We start from the raw sequence: 17241 nt of genomic DNA, 5'->3' as shown, positions 1-17241 counted from the left end.
TTGTCTGTGACTTCCTACGGGTAGGGAAATTAAATACGCATTATTATTATTAACTCAAAAAGTATTTTTTAGATTACCTTCGATTAAAAAACCAAATCGATATACCCAGTAAAAAGTTATTGCCTATGTCTAGCAGTGGACTGCAATGGGGTGAGTAGAACTGCATTTAAAAAAAATGTAGTCGAATTGAAAACCTCCTTTTTAGATGTCGAAAAAAAAGGTACAAATTATAATAATTAGCCATTGTAAGCTTAACTTTTAAACTGCATGCGATTTGTCAAGAGGCATAAAGTCGACCATTGTGAGAAAAAAAAAATACTTATCTAAAAAGAACATTGACAAAGGCTCAATCTGCTTCAGACAACACAATTTTTTAATGCGTCTCGTACACACATCAATAAAAGTTACTTACAAAAAGTACATTTTTACACATTTACGAATAACATTTTTAGACTGAGATTATTTTGTTACTTTTAAATTAAATAAAAATTTTTGTGACAAACTGAATTAAAAATTGCACCACAATTATATATAATTCATAACAAAATTATAATGTTTTTATTGACTAGTATAGATAATAATAAATAAATATAAACCCACTCCATTCAAATATTTTAAAATAAAACGGGTCAGGCATAGCAATCGTTAAAAAAAAATTATATTTAACATTTCGTAATCGAACTGTAGTTATAAATTACGTAATTTACTTATCGAAGATGCATATACTATATCAGCAGCATCAGATACAAAATGTTGATAAGTTTGACAAAAAAGGTTCGACTGCAAAGAGAACGTATGCATGATATATAAAAAAAAATAAGATAAATTATCTATGTATTTCATAGAAAATGTAAAAATATTGATACTGTAAAATTTATCGAAATTATAAAAAAGTTTTCGATAAAGAGTTTTTACGTTGTGAATTAACAATGAGTTAAACTCATCGTATCTCCCTTAAAGAAACTACGTCATATTTTATGCATTATGCTAACAACTGGTGACATCACTATTTATCTTAAGTTGAGGTCGTAACACAATATGTCACAACACTAGTTTCGAAATATAAATCTATTTTTCTATTTTTAGAAGGTTTCTTGGTACTTTTACTTAGATTTTGACATAACTTTAAAAAAAAGATTACACATAAAAATACTTATAAATTATTTAATATACGATTATTTCTTAATTTATTTGTCCGTATACCTACAACATAATTCAAAGATAACAAAAATGTATTATTATTTTTAGTAATATGACGCAATAAGCCTCTGGAGCAATCTGAGTAATGTTTTCTGAATATTAACTTTAACAAAGCGATGCATTCATTAAACTAATAACGTATGTTTGTTTATTACTTACTGAAAACAGCTGGATTAAATCGTTTCCTTAAGTTATGCAAGTAATTTTTCTTCAATTTACTTAAGAATCAAAAATAAAACAGCAAAACTTTTTTACTTTTTTCTTACCGAAAAGACAACGGTATTAATTTATAAGTTTCAACGAAAGGCTCTTTTTAATTAATGATATGACAATTAGAAAGTTAATAATTATCTAATTTTAATATTTTACTAGTTCAATTTAATTTTTTATTTACACTAATTAATTATATTTATATGGTATACTTTTTAAATGTAGGGCCTTTGACATGGTTTACTTTTTTTTAAGAAAAACAAAAATAGTATATAATGCCTAACCCGTAATAGACCAGCGCCTTAGCCTTTGAAAATGATAAAAAAAGTTTAAAAAAAAACTTAGAACAGGATGAAAACCCTTTAGAAAAGTCAGAAAATATAACAAAAATAAAAAGAAAATCATTTACGGGCGATTTGATGTCGGGATGCGATGAAACCATTTACCACCAACCTTAAAATCTTCCCTTCCTCCTTTTACTTCTTACTTTTTAATGGGTTTAATCTTGTTCTAATTTTAAATATTATCGGCCCTGGTCAAGTGTTAAATCTAATATAAATAAAACAAACTTAAAATAACCTTACATATTAGGTTCAGTCGTCATAATTGTTTAAAATATTTTCGTTAAATCAGTACAATCTCATGATTATACTGTTTATTGTATATATTTCTTTTATTAAAATCTATGTATACATCGGCACGTTATAAGGCCGACAAAAGTGACTTTATTTTGTTACAATGTTATTAAACATAGCCTACTATGGGACTTTGATAATTCAAACCCATATTTTGATATATTTTTGTCTGTTTCGTACAGACACGAGTTCGTAATTTATTTTTATGTATTCAAGAATACATTTTTTTTTAATTTTTGGTACCTTAGCCAAGATGTCAATTTCATGTCACATTATTAACAAAAATATTTTTTAAGAACGTTTTTATGATATTAAAGATTTATTTTGTCAATAACAAATTCAAACGTTTGTTGAAACAATATCATTCAACAAGGCATTTTAATTTTGATACTCTGTAAAAAAAAATACAACTTGTTTTCTTTACTTATTAGAAGTACTTTTGAATCGTTTCATAAAACGTGGATAAAATTTTCACATAGTTTGTAATTTAAAAGTTATTTTTATAAGATTACAGTTCAGAATAGATAAAATCCCAAAATATTTCTGTATTGTGGTTCTATAGTTTTCTTAATGAAATCTCTCTAATAATATATATACATAGGAGTGCAGGTCTTACATAAATAAAATTCCTTTAGCAATAGACTAGACCACTTACTCTCAAAACACTGTATTACTTACTAATGAACTTATTATAAACCAAGAAGCAGAACGTTTGAACCATTGTTAAATGTTAGTTTTGCAATCAAATGAGCGACGTGTAACAATTTGAATCCTGTTACCACTGTTTACCTTTATTTCAAGTCTATTTATTTATTACTAGTTAGCAAAAGCGTCTTCGTTTTTGCTCATTATTTGTGTAAATATTTGATTTTAAGTTTACCTTTAGGATCTCAACTGTGAAAACTGATTCCAATTTCGTATAAAATATTTTGGACAGTACCAGAAGAAATATAGTAGGATTTAAAATGGTTTTGTTTATATGCTCTCAGAAAAAACCCTATAATTTATTTTCGCTAAGAGTCTCTCTGTCAGTAAATAGCTAATTACATTATTAATTGTAAAACACGCATTGTTATTTGTTACAATGAGTAACTACGGAGTTTCTTGCCGATTCTTCTATGCATAATCTCATATTTTCCGAAATGGTCGTAGCTTCACTTTTATACTTTACTATTATTGATTAAAACATATATTTTTAATTCGTAAAATGATGACTTAAAAAGCTCCTAGAATAAAGTAATTTTTGATTTATTAAAGAATTTGGATTAATGATGTTATAGTAAGACACCATTGGTGCTGAACGGTTTAGGGATCGCATGTGTTGATTATATAAAATTATATATCTACCTACGTGTAAATAATTTATTTTTATGAGGAAAGTAATTAGCATTTATTACTGGTATTAAAATTGTCTTATATCTTCAGTCTCTATAAAAATATATGTGTAATAAGGTTTTTCTTCTTATTCTGATTAAAATGGCTGTCAATAGTGCCAAATGAGCACAGATGATTTCGCCAATGTCACGTTGAATGTAATAAAGTTAACGAGTTGTATAGTAAAGTCTGATTTTTTCGATTTGACGCAATAATACAGATTTTAGTAGAATACAATTTACATTTGTGATTTAAAAATAAGCGTACTGAACTTGTGATACCAGTTAAAGAATGTCACTGCTCGGGTTTTGGCACTCAAAGTGCGATTACGAAATAGTACCCTTTGATTATCGATTAATAATAAAAAAAAAAAAAAACATATTACTTTGACGTGTTTATAGCTGAATTTTATGTACCAACTATAAATGGATAAATAAATATTCTTTTGGGTAGGAAAGCCTATTTATTATGGCAAGTTTTTGACTAAATAAAATATGTCAAGAAGCGGATCGGACTTTAACGAATACTCCTCAATGAGTCTATTCCAATTGACTTACCTAACACACTCTCTATAAACTATAGCTTTAAATTTTAGGATAAGACATCGGGTAACTTCTACTTTAACTATAATTCATTATTTAAAAACAAATATAATTTTGATTTGTAAAATAGCGATTCAAATGTGCATTGAAGCCTATTTGAATAAATAATTTTTGATTTTGATTGGATTTGGAATGTCACAATCAGGGTTGTATATAGTTTTGATGTGAAATCTGACACATCTGCGTAAAACTCGTTAAGGTTACCGTGTAGTTTGTTTCACGTTCACAAAATGAGGAACAAGGTTGTACATAACGACATATTGGTCAATATGTTAGCGCGCGAATCGTCGTAACGGACGCCTTAAACCATTTCGTTATAATTTTATTTATGCTGATCTCGTAACTGACGTATAAGTCATTAAGAATGGAAAAAAAATTGATGAACGTGTTTAAGAAAATTTGAAATTATCGTTTGTCAAAATGTCTCTAATATAAAATTCTTTTAATTCGTTAATTATCATGCCGGCAGGATTTTTAATGCAGTTTTCCAGTCATTTATTGCAAAAGTTTAAAAAGCTATTGAATATTTGAATATGAGCGGAGGAAATCTTTATATGCTGCTCAGCTTGGGTTATGTAGTCATAAAGTTACAAATTCAAGGATTATATTTGAGGAAATTTAGACGAATCATCTTCTGGATTATTTTCTAAAAAACTCGCATTCCGAATGGTTATATTTTTATTAATACATGTGTTTTACTAGTTGCCGTTCACGATCTTAAGATTACTTCCAAGCCATTCTTAGTTCCTATGAAAAGTGATGCAATGCGTTCTCAGAATCATGTAATATGGACTGAAGATCTTATTAGCAGTTTTTAAAATTACAAACTAATATATTATATATTTGATATAATATTATTCCCACGAAATGATTCAAAAGTACGTTATATAAAGTATATTTTTATTCGATCTTTTACCTTTTGAAGGTTTGTCTTCAATATTAATAACTGTTTTTAAATATTGGAAATTGTTTTCTTTATACGAAACAATAAATTATTCAATGGCGTCTTCTTAAATCTGTTTAACTGATATAACATCTCACGTGACACTCAATTTAATAATATTTTAAGCGACATATGATACATTAAACAAGTTTTGGTTATGACTGGGTCTTAATTTTATCAATATTAATGTTTGTTTTAATTGATCATTTCTTCAATCATAACTGTATCAATTTCAACTTTCTCATATAACGGTGATTCAATATAGAAATGCATAATTAAGTATTTAAATACCTTCTCTTGAAATTTCTGATCACCTGATTTATTAAAATTTCCTCAAAGGAGTTTTATTTTATTTTTCGTATTTGTGACCTTTCCATATAATTATTTAATTAAATAATTAGATTATGTAAATTGTTACATATAACACGATAAATGTTTGAATTTCGCAGTTATGTTAGCGTTCGATCCGCCATCATTCGGGTCTTGACATATATTTTCGTAGTATCCGTAAAACAATAACTATTAATATTCAGCGCATGTTACGTACATAATAGAAATGTACATAGCAAGATTTTACACATGCACCTACAAGATTGTTCTATAATAACGCATATAACGGGTTACAAGTTTACATGTAACTTCATAACATCAAATCCATTCGATTTTCACATTTCATTTTGATCACATGCATTCAATTTCATAACACGTCGTTAAATAAACGATTATTTTCTCGACTTAAATATACTTACATTAAGTTGTGGCCATTTACGTTTAATATTTATTACATGAAGAGTTACTTAGTGTATATTTGTAGCATTTAACTTTTCATGATTACTCTCGAAGGGTATAATTTTGGGCCCAATTTTCTTTCTCACATTTATATCTATGTTTTAATGTGTAACAGCAAAATTAATAAATATACACACATCAGTGAATAAACAGCACACATTTCAAGATATCGTTGTACATATCAGTGTAGGCAGTAGCTTTTTGGTATTACAGTTAGTTCTAAATAAAGCCTTTCATAATCCACAATCGACTGTACAATTATTAAGTAGCCAGTGTTATAACTTCGGTACCTTTAACGTCATGTCATTCGAAATGCTCGGGACGTTTACTGTGGATCTATTATGACGCATGTGTGACTTGACTAAGTCAGAGTTGACTAAAGCAGCCATCAAACTCAGTTCACCAGCCAATACAGTGGCGCAAATTAGAGAAGCCAGTCTGGCTGAGTTTTCAGCTGGGCGTGCACCAGCTCCTTTAACTCCGAGGATTTGTAAGCAGGCTCCTTGACCCGTCAGAACGGTACCACCACCGACTGTTCCCACTTCCAGAGAAGGCATTGTACAAGTTACGTACAAATCATCTCTGTTTTCTCCACAGACTTCCATATTGGTCGAGCAATTGCTGCTAGTTACATTCTGAGCTGGATCCTGTCCTGTAGCTATGAAGATAGCCGTTACCATATTAGCCGCGTGAGCGTTATTACCGCCAATCGATCCCGCTAACGCAGATCCCGATAAATTCTTAATTTTATTGCAACGTGTCATTGTTTTAGCATCAGTTTTAAATATATTCTTTAAATTTTCAGCCGATATTGTTGTCTCACAAACGACTCTTTTGCCTCTACCTTTAACCCAGTTGATTGATGCGGCTTTCTTATCAGAACAATAGTTTCCGGAAAGACTTATTACTTCCATATCGGGGAAGAAATTTTTGAGTAATTTCAGCGCATTTTCAGCTCCTTTAGAGACCATGTTCATGCCCATAGCATCTCCAGTAGTGGCTCTGAATCTTAAGTATAAAGTTGCCCCATCAACACCTACGTGAACTTCTTGAAGTCGAGCAAATCTTGAGGTTGAATCAAACGCTTCTTTTATCAAAGCATAGTTATCTTTATTATCTAACCACTGACGGCATTCGTGGGCACGTACAACGTTTGGTAGTTTCACAGCGGGGGCTCTAGTCATACCTACATCTTCCACAACACTGGTCACTCCTCTTGTGCCAATGGCTTTAGCACCACGGTTTGTAGATGCTACTAAAGCGCCTTCAGTCGTAGCCATAGGTATCATATAAGCTTTACCATCGACGACTAAAGGACCAGCATATCCAACTGGTATACCAACATAGCCTATAACGTTTTCACAGCAAGCGTTTAAAACTTTACTATAATCATAATTCAGATATGGTAGTTGTTTGATGCCAACTTCTGTTTGGAACCTAGCGGATATAACTCTTCTGCGCAACCTCACTCCTCGCAAAGGATCGTTCAAGACGGTTTCGAGCCTATGTAATGGAATATGAGATTGTTCAACAAGCATAACAACTTCATCGTCGCTAAGAGAAGTACAAACTCCTTCTGATCGATAGATTTCCAAGCATTCAGCCATCGGACGTTTTTTAGCATTAAGTCTTGCGGCTGAAGAACTAGGCGATAGCGATGGCCATTCATAATCTTCAGAACTGAATAGATCATCTGTTTGTGTGTACATTTCGGATTTCACGTCTTCGCCGAGGGAGAACTTTGGTTTTTCCTTGTGTTTTACAACTTCTTTAACTGTCAAATCATTCATATCGATAATCCAATTTTTCTGTTCTTCGAAAAAGATGAATTTTATAATCAAAGCGCATAACAGTGTAGCGATTACTATATAATCAGCACTGACCGAAAACCACTTGACGTAGGAGTGGAATAAAATGTTCTCGTGAGATCCAGACTTAAAGTCGCTAGTCAGAGATCCTTCTATCATTCCATTTTCTCGAGTCCAAGGCCACCTGCTAGTTAAGTGAACACAAAGTAGTCCTGCAGCCATAATCATTTTCACTCTTTGCACAACTGGATTAGGTTTTAAGTCGTTTTCGGAAAACGGACTATCCGATCCCATTTCTTTTCTACCCGATGCAAAGTCTGCTACAAGTGACAAACAGGCAGGGTAGAAGGTTACAAATACCAAGTAGTCCACTAACAATGCTAAGCATGCGAATGTGCACATATGCTCTAATCTAGGAACGCCTGATAGGCCACCAACACCGACAAGGAGGACCGCTAGAAGTGTATCTAACGTCGCTGTCGGCCCGAGCAGAGAAAGTGCTTTCCCTACTCTCTTGCCCTGATCTTCGCCTGCACTCCAACCGGCCTTCGCCATCCTTGCTCCTCTCGCCACATCAGCAACCAGTAAGAACAAAAACGGGGCATCTTTAATACTGGCTAATTCGCTCCAGAATAAACCTGCAAGGGCTGACGTAAAGATGAAACTGGCAAAAGTTGAGAAAACACCAGCAATGATGAGTAGGTACTTTGAAGCAATTTTCTGGAGATTCGAAACTTGGTAATAGGCATATAGTAGTGCGGCGCAACGGACGAAGGTCATGATGACTGCATCGGCCGCTTGATACTCAGCTTCAAGACCCGGGCAAGCCCTAGCCCAGCCCGCGCATCTTTCCGCTCGAGTTCCTGTTCCATGTCGCTCCACACTCGCGGCGCAGGCTAACAAAGCCAGGGTAGCCACGATTACCTCCCATTGATGTCTGGCGCAGAATTCGCCATGAGCGCCCCACACTTTCATTCTGGCTGCGGCGTACTTGCTGCTTTGCAGCCGGTTTCTGTAAAGAAAAACTTAAGTTAGATTTTACATAATTCGAGGTCGAGCAAATTTTGTTGTTTTTTTATTCTTATTTAAATCAATATTTGTTTCAATAATTTCAAGACCAATCCAAATTATTGTATGTTGTCAGTTTATCTTAGTTCTATAACTGTAGGACTCTTTATAGTAATACAAGTATTTTTAATTAAATAATTGATAATACATATTTAGTTTTTTAACCAACTTCCAAAAAAGGAGGAGGTTCTCAATTCGACTGTATTTTTTTTATGTATGTTACATCAGAACTTTTGACCGGGTGGACCGATTTCGACAATTTTTTTTTCATCGAAAGGTGGTATGTATCATTTGGTCCCATTTAAATTTATTTGAGATCTAACAACTACTTTTCGAGTTATATCTAATAATGCGTTTTTACTTGACGCTTTTTTCGTCGACCTACGTTTTATTATACCGCATAACTTTTTACTGGATGTACCGATTTTGATAATTCTTTTTTTGTTGGAAAGGGGATATTCCTAGTTTTGTACCATGATAAGGAAACCAGGATCTGATGATGGAATCCCAGAGAAATCGAGGGAAACTCTCGAAAATCTAACCGCAATAACTTTTTACTGGGTGTACCGATTTTGATAATTTTTAATTTAATCTAAAGCTGATGTTTATCATGTGGTTACATATAAATTTTATCGAGATCTGATAACTACTTTTTGTGTAATTTTTGATAACGCGTAGTTACTTGACTATTTTTTCGTCGATCTACGTTGTATTACTCTTCGATGTAATTGAAGTCGGTTTTTTTTTTCGTTTGTCTGCAAACACAATTTTTAAAAACAATTTGGGACCGAAAATTTTGAATAAAAAGAATCTACAGTGGCTGTCCTTTTTACCCGACTACAACGGAATAAAAGGACAATAAACCGATTTTAACAGTTGACGTACATATTTGACTTTACTAAAGTTTGGCTGTTATAATTAGTTGGCTCGTATAATTCCGGAAAAAAAGTGAAAACGGAGAAAGTTGAAATTTAAAAGAAATATTTATTCTTAATTCGGTGAAAGTTATCTATATTTGTTTATATTATTAATGAAATAGAAATTAATATGCTATAGCTTAAAATTTAGTACTGCAGTGACCTCTACACTAAGACTCCAAGGACGTTTTACTACTAAGTATCATTTTATATAGAAATATAATGTAGTAAGTTATCGACTTTTTCCTCCGTGTTAATGTGTTATTTGATGTTATTTTTATCAACTAAATGATCCATAAAAAGTACATTACACATTGATTTATTATTTTTTATTGACTAACATGTACTGCAGTTAGCTGTTGATAATCTCTATATATATAAAAGCGAAAGGTCACTCACTCATCACGAAATCTCCGAAACTATAACACCTACAAACTTGAAATTTGGCAGGTAGGCTCCTTATAAGACGTAGGCATCCGCTAAGAACGGATTTTACGAAACTCGACCCCTAAAGGGGTAAAACGGGGGTTGGAAGTTTGTATGAAAGTCCTATATTTTTGAAGTAAGAGACTTGAAATTTAAAATGTAAGCTCTTTAGATGGTGAAAAGGTGTCCAAATAATGTATCTTTAGAAATCAACTCCTTTTTGGGGTTAAAACGGGGGATCGTAGGTTGACTCACTGATCACGAAATCTCCGAAACTATAACACCTACAAACTTGAAATTTAGCAAGTAGGCTCCTTATAAGACGTAGGCATCCGTTAAGAACGGATTTTACGAAACTCGACCCCTAAGGGGGTAAAACGGGGGTTGGAAGTTTGTATGAAAGTCCTATGTTTTTGAAGTAAGAGACTTGAAATTTAAAATGTAAGCTCTATAGATGGTGAAAAGGTGTCCAAACAATGTATCTTTAGAAATCAACTCCTTTTTGGGGTTAAAACGGGGTATCGTAGGTTGACTCACTGAACACGAAATCTCCGAAACTATAACACCTACAAACTTGAAATTTAGCAAGGAGGCTCCTTATAAGACGTAGGCATCCGTTAAGAACGGATTTTACGAAAATCGACCCCTAAGGGGGTAAAACAGGGGTTGGAAGTTTGTATGAAAGTCCTATGTTTTAGAGGTAAGAGACTTGAAATTTAAAATGTATTCTCTATAGATGGTGAGAAGGTATCCAAATAGTGTATCTTTAGAAATCCATTTCTTTTTGGGGTTAAAACGGGGGATGGTAGGTTGACCCACTCATCACGAAATCTCCAAAACTATAACACCTACAAGCTTAAAATTTGGCAGGTAGGCTCCTTATAAGACGTAGGCATTCGATAAGAACAGATTTTACGAAATTCGACCCCTAAGGGGATAAAATGGGGGTTGGAAGTTTGTATGAAAGTCCTATGTTTTTGAAGTAAGAGACTTTAAATTTAAAATGTATGCTCTTTAGATGGTGAGAAGGTGTCCAAATAATGTATCTTTAGAAATCCATTTCTTTTTGGTGTTAAAACCGGGGATGGTAGGTTGACTTACTCATCACGAAATCTCGGAAATTATAACAGTTGCAAACTTAAAATTAGGCAAGTAGGTTCCTTATAGGACGTAGACATTCGCTAAGAATGAATTTTATGAAACTCGACCTCTAAGGGGATGAAACGGGGCTTGGAAGTTTCTATGAAAGTCCTATGTTTTTGAAGTAAGAAACTTGAAATTTAAAATGTGTGCTCTATAAATGGTGAGGAGGTGTCCAAATAATGCATCATAATCTATAGATATATATATATATATATATAAGAGAAAGATCACTGACTCACTCATCACGAGAACTCAAAAATAGCTGGATGGTCCATTCATCCAGGATGGACAAAGATGAAATTTGGCAGGGAGGTAGATTATAATTAGTAAACGTCCGCTAAAAACGGATTTTGCGATATTCCACCGCTAAGGGGTTTAATTGGGGTTGATAGTTTGTATGAAACATATACAGCAGGGTCGGTTTAAAGCAAAATAACCGCATTGCAACCCTATGTGTTCAAGAAACATTTATATTGATCACTTATAACTTTTAACTGAGGTAGGGTACAGCAGGAATTTCCTGCTCAAAATATGGAGCAGCCCAACTGGGGTAGTACCTCGACCTTACAGAAGATTACAGCAAAATAATACTGTTTTCAAGCAGTATTGTGTTCCTGTTGGTGAGTAAGGTGACCAAAGCTCCTGGGGGGATTGGGGATTGGGTCGGCAACGTGCTTGCGATGCTTGTGGTGTTGCAGGTGTCTATAAGCTACGGTAATCGCTTATCAGCAGGTGAGCCGTACGCAGTAATACAAAAAATATATTTTTTACAATATCTAACCTTTACGTTACTAGAATACTTTTTATTTACCCCTGTCGTCACGGAGTCACGAAGGAGCGTGCGTTACGCTATTCTGTGGCATATAGTTACGTAGAACCATATTAAAAACTAAATTGCATGCAGTATATTTAAACATATTTACACTACAATACTATATTATTACTACATTATTTCATACCACAATTCTGACGAATTCAACAAACCATTTTGTTAAACACGACGCGCGCTTCACGCGCACGTAGTCGCGGGCAACAGTTAGTGTATTATAAAACAAAGTCTCCAAAAATGTATGTGATCGATTCCCTCGAAATCTACGGAACGGATTTTCATGCGGTTTCATCAATGGAGAGAGGACTTCAAGAGGAAGGCTTATAGAACGGCTAAGCCGATTATGATGAGAGTTTCACTGGAAGTTTGCCGGGAAAACTTTGTGTCACACCGATTTCAACGCGGGCGAAGCCGCGGGCACAGCTAGTTTAGTATATAATATTTTTATATTAGCCGACATAGCGAACTTTGTACCGCCTTTTTTTTCTTTTCTTGAATATAATAATTATATATATCAAAATAAAATATAGCCTATCTTTCAAGTTGGATCAAACTGCACACGGTGTTTTTTCGGTTTAGTAATTTAGGAGTCCATCGCGAACAAACAACGTGATGCGTATTTTATATATATTAAACTATGAGATGTCCAGATAAAAAAAAATATTTTGAGTCTTTATGATAGTAATGCAAAAATCAATTATTCTTTGAAATTTTTGTGCCTGTTCGTATATATGTTTGTATAGGCATCACGCAAAATCTGTATGACGAAATTCGTCACTTTAAATAATTGTCCAAAAGTTCAACTTTGAAACATGATGTAAATAGGGTCGTTGTTGAGTATGTTTGTGGTGCTTAAAGATAAGTTGTAGTAGTCTGACTTAAAAATATTTGGTACTAAGGAAGATACATTTATTCATTTGAATCGAATGCTTCCAAAAGTATCGAAATAGCACGGATGAGATCATCAATGTCACGTAGAATGAAAGAGACGGGAAGGAAATAGATCGGTACCGTCGAGGTAACAAATCGAGAATCATTACAGACAAAAATCCAAATCAAACAACACTTTTTTGGAAGTAGGCTTTAAAACCATTTTTAAATAGTCATAAATTAAACTGTATTTGTTTTTTTTTTTTTACTTTCTTAGACGACGTCCTATAAGATTCAAGTCAATATTAATAATATGACGGACACCAAAACTTGAAGCGTGTTATAAATTAATACAGCTTGCATAATGGATGAACTTGAACATAAATGAAGCTGTCTACTTTGAAGATTATGACATGTCAATAATAATATGGGATTAGTTCAGTTCAAGGAGATCTTAGTAGCTTCACTAGCAACGCATAAAATTTACTTCGTTAAGTTTTAACTACATTTGTTTATATAGTAATACCTCCACTTCTTGACAAGAATCAAAGAATACATAAGAAGATCAAGATGAAACCTATACGAGATTGGTAAATGTCTTGCTCAAAATTTGGAACCCGAGAAGTACCTCATATGGTTGGCATTCCCCCTATACGCACTAAGCGATTCGCTAGTACATTCTTGATCCGTACGGCCAAAGAATCGAACTCTCTACCAGCGTCTGTGTTTCCGGAAAACTATGATCTGGGGATCTTTAAGTCGCGAGTGAATAGGTTACTTCTAGGTAAGCGTGCTCCGTCTTAGACCGTATTTTCACTTATCATCAAGTGAAATAGTGGTCAAACGCAAGCCAATCATTGTATAAAAAAATAGGTAAAAAAACTTTTTAAGTTAAACGGTTTTATGTTAAACATACATTGCAATGTTTAAGATAAATGTACTAAAAACCAAAAAATAATAAAATAGATACAGTCGTGGGAATTATAAACATATGCATAGACTAGACTAAAATAAAACCGTGGGGCACGTCAATTGTCTACAATCGTTGATTAAAATGTTTGTTTTGTAATGTTACACTATAATTAGGCAGTTCTTCAACCGACAACGATGGACGTGTGATAAGTAGGGCTAGAATGTGGAAACAAGCTAGCAAGCTCGATTATAAGCGAGTTTTAGGGTTTCATAGTGGTGAGCGAGTAGTACTTTTATCAGATGTTTTGTCGATTAAAGACAAACTACGAGCAGTGAAACGATTCCTCGCCAGCCAGCAGTGTGAATGTCCAACGATAAACTAGTTGAAACATCTCCTTTATTTACATGGAGTGTATAACTATTGGAATTTCCATGAGCAAGAAAATAGTAAGTAATTTCCTCACCGTCTGCGGGCCAACTGCCTATTTTAACGACGAATTAAACGATTCTTCTATCGTGTGCGATTAAGTCGATAATTTGTAGACAATTGACGTGCCCCACGGTTTTATTTTAGTCTAGTCTATGCATATGTTTATAATTCCCACGACTGTATCTATTTTATTATTTTTTGGTTTTTAGTACATTTATCTTAAACATTGCAATGTATGTTTAACATAAAACCGTTTAACTTAAAAAGTTTTTTTACCTATTTTTATTTTCTAGTTTTTAGTTTTTATTTCGCATTCTGTTTAATTCATTTAGTGCTTCATTATTGCAAGGCCCATCTTAAATATTGAGGTTGTATAGTGCACTGTATTCTTCTTGTCAAGCCCTTTTATTTGATACCCATATTGGTGGGATTGATAAAAAATTGTTATCAGACATTTGGTAGCGGCGGCCAGCTTAGATTTCAATTTTGCATAGTAAATTGTATTCTACTTGTTGAGACCTTTCATTTGATACCCATGTTGATGGGATTGATAAAACCTAAGTTATCCGCCATTTTGTAGAGGCCGCCATCTTGGATTTTAATTTTATATAGTACATTGATTATCCTGGTTGAGCACTTTCATTTGATACCCATATTGATGGGATCGATAAAACCTACGTTATCCGCCATTTTGTAGCGGCCGCCATCTTGTATTTCAATTTTTTATAGTATATTGTATTCTGCTTGTTGAGCCCTTTCATTTGATACCCATATTGATGGGATTGATAAAACCTACGTTATCCGCCATTTTGTAGCGGCCGCCATCTTGGATTTCAATTTTTTATAGTATATTGTATTCTGCTTGTTGAGCCCTTTCATTTGATACCCATATTGATGGGATTAATAAAACGTAAATTATCCGCCATTTTGTAACGGCGGCCATCTTGAATTTATAATGATAATGAATAAACATAATTGTATTGTCACCAAAATCCAAAGTGTATACAAAATTTTAGATTAATCGGTTGACAGGAAGAGGGTGAAATTTGAGTTACTAAATTTGACCCAAGAATAATAAAAAATAAAACAAACGGGGTGAGCTAAATAAAACCGTTTAAAAAGTACCTCAACCTTGTAAAGATCACAGCAAAAATAATATTGCTCTCAAGCTGTGTTGTGCTTCTGTGGTAAGTGAGGCAGCTAGAACTCCTGGAGAGTCAGGAGTATGGTGGACAACTCGCTGGCAACGCTCCTAGTCTACGGTATCCACTTACCATCATGTTATTTGCCATCTTAGTATTATAAAAAAAACAGATCCTAAGTTAGATCTTTAAAGCCATAATTGGGAAAACTGATTTCAATATCTTGTTTGATACTGGGACAAACGCTTACGCTTCAGCCTGAACAACCCACTGTTGGGCATAGGCCTCTTTCATCGTGTAGGAGAAAGATCAGAGCTTAATCCACCACGCTGGTCCATCGCGGGTTGGCGGATATATTCCCTACTATGAGTAACAACCGAGACCGACGGCTTAACGTGCTCTCCGAGGCACGGTGGGGAGACCCACAAGGACTGCACAAACACCCAGACCACGCCAAACATCTGTATGGCCAATACAAATGTTTGTCAAAATTTAATCAACTGAACTTAGTGAAACGAGAACAAACAAGGACGCAAAATATCTAAAAATAATATTTATTTTGGCTAATATTGCTATGACATCGGCCGGTTATAATTTTATTACGTGCCTGGAGTGTACGTTTCATGTAGAGATTGTAAAGTGGCCTTCGGAAATTCTCTGTGGGACAAGGTGTGCATCAAAATAAGTTGTTACTGGTATTTATATTTATATACGTAAAAAGTCTTGTTTGTGTTCGTTAACTGTTTTTTTTTTCATTTAAAATTCTCTACCAGCGTCTGTGTTTCCGAAAAAACTATAACCCGGGAATCTTTAAGTCGCGAGTGAATAGGTTACTTCTAGGTAAGAAGGTCAACGCAAGCCTAACATTGTATTAAAAAAAAATAATAATAATAAATCGAACTGTAAATTTCCTGTTTTTTTAAACGTTTAGGTTCGTAAGCATTTAATTAAAAAGGGGGATACTTTTAAATATATATACATATTCAATTTTTATCTTATTTAATATATAATTAAAAAATCATAGCGTTTTCGAACTTTTTTTTTTAACTAAGAACAACATAATATTGAATAAATTTGTATTTTTTTTAGGAATGAAAGATTTTATTAGTTATATTATACAACGGTTCTTTTTTTGAATTATACGATGTTCGGAATTCGTTACCTTGTCCTGACAATAACGTACACTACAAAAACGAAATATCCAATTTCGTGCAGTCAATGGGAAGTTATACGCGTGCACAATTTTTGGCGATTCATATTTATTTATATAAATGAACTACCATAAAGATTATACGTCAGATAGATTTCATTGATTGCTCTGCTTTGCTGGAAAAATTTAGCATCTGGGTTCCTCGCAGATTACCAACTAGACGGACCCAACCGCTAGCAATTCCTAAATACCAATTACCGCCGCAATTCACTCATTAATCGAGCGAGTGATTTTTTTTAACAAACTGTCAATAAATAATGACGAATTAGAATTGTTCCGTACTAAGCCTCAGAATGTGCTGTGTGGCTACGGCACAAAAAAAGAATATAGCCACCCCCTTTCTGCCCGTGGGTGTCGTAAGAGGCGACTAAGGGATAACAAAGTTCCACTACCACCTTGGAACTTAAGAAGCCGACCGATGTCGGGATAACCATCTAACCGCTGGCTTTGAAACAACAGGCCGAAGATGGGCAGCAGCGTCTTAGGTGCGAAAAAGCCAGCCTTGCGGTCACCAACCCGTCTTCCCAGCGTGGTGACTATGGGCAACACACATGAGTTCACGCATTTTTGGCACGAACTTGTGGAGGCCTATGTCCAGCAGTGGACTGCAATAGGCTGGAATGATGATGATGATGAAGCCTCAGAATGTGAGGGTACAACAAATTCTTAAATACTGAAACATTCCTCATCTTCAGGGATTTTTGTTTTGTTTTGTAGATTTACTCGTCATTGT

General features: G+C 33.9%; 1 protein-coding gene across 1 annotated transcript in view; it reads right to left on the bottom strand.

Annotated features, from left to right (window-relative positions):
* Positions 1–5535: 5535 nt before the first annotated feature.
* The window catches only part of LOC123667956 (3-hydroxy-3-methylglutaryl-coenzyme A reductase), a 29954-nt gene continuing 18248 nt past the window's right edge, over positions 5536–17241 (bottom strand). The window contains exon 2 of the mRNA XM_045601784.1: positions 5536–8573. Coding sequence (XP_045457740.1) covers positions 6029–8536 — 2508 coding nt within the window. The 5' untranslated portion in view covers positions 8537–8573 and the 3' untranslated portion in view covers positions 5536–6028. The remainder of the gene's footprint in view (positions 8574–17241) is intronic.

The sequence above is a fragment of the Melitaea cinxia genome, chromosome 29 (genome assembly GCF_905220565.1).
Source record: "Melitaea cinxia chromosome 29, ilMelCinx1.1, whole genome shotgun sequence".
Taxonomy (NCBI): domain Eukaryota; kingdom Metazoa; phylum Arthropoda; class Insecta; order Lepidoptera; family Nymphalidae; genus Melitaea; species Melitaea cinxia.
Note: the sequence above shows the minus strand (reverse complement) of the source record. Positions and strands in the feature narration are given on the sequence as shown.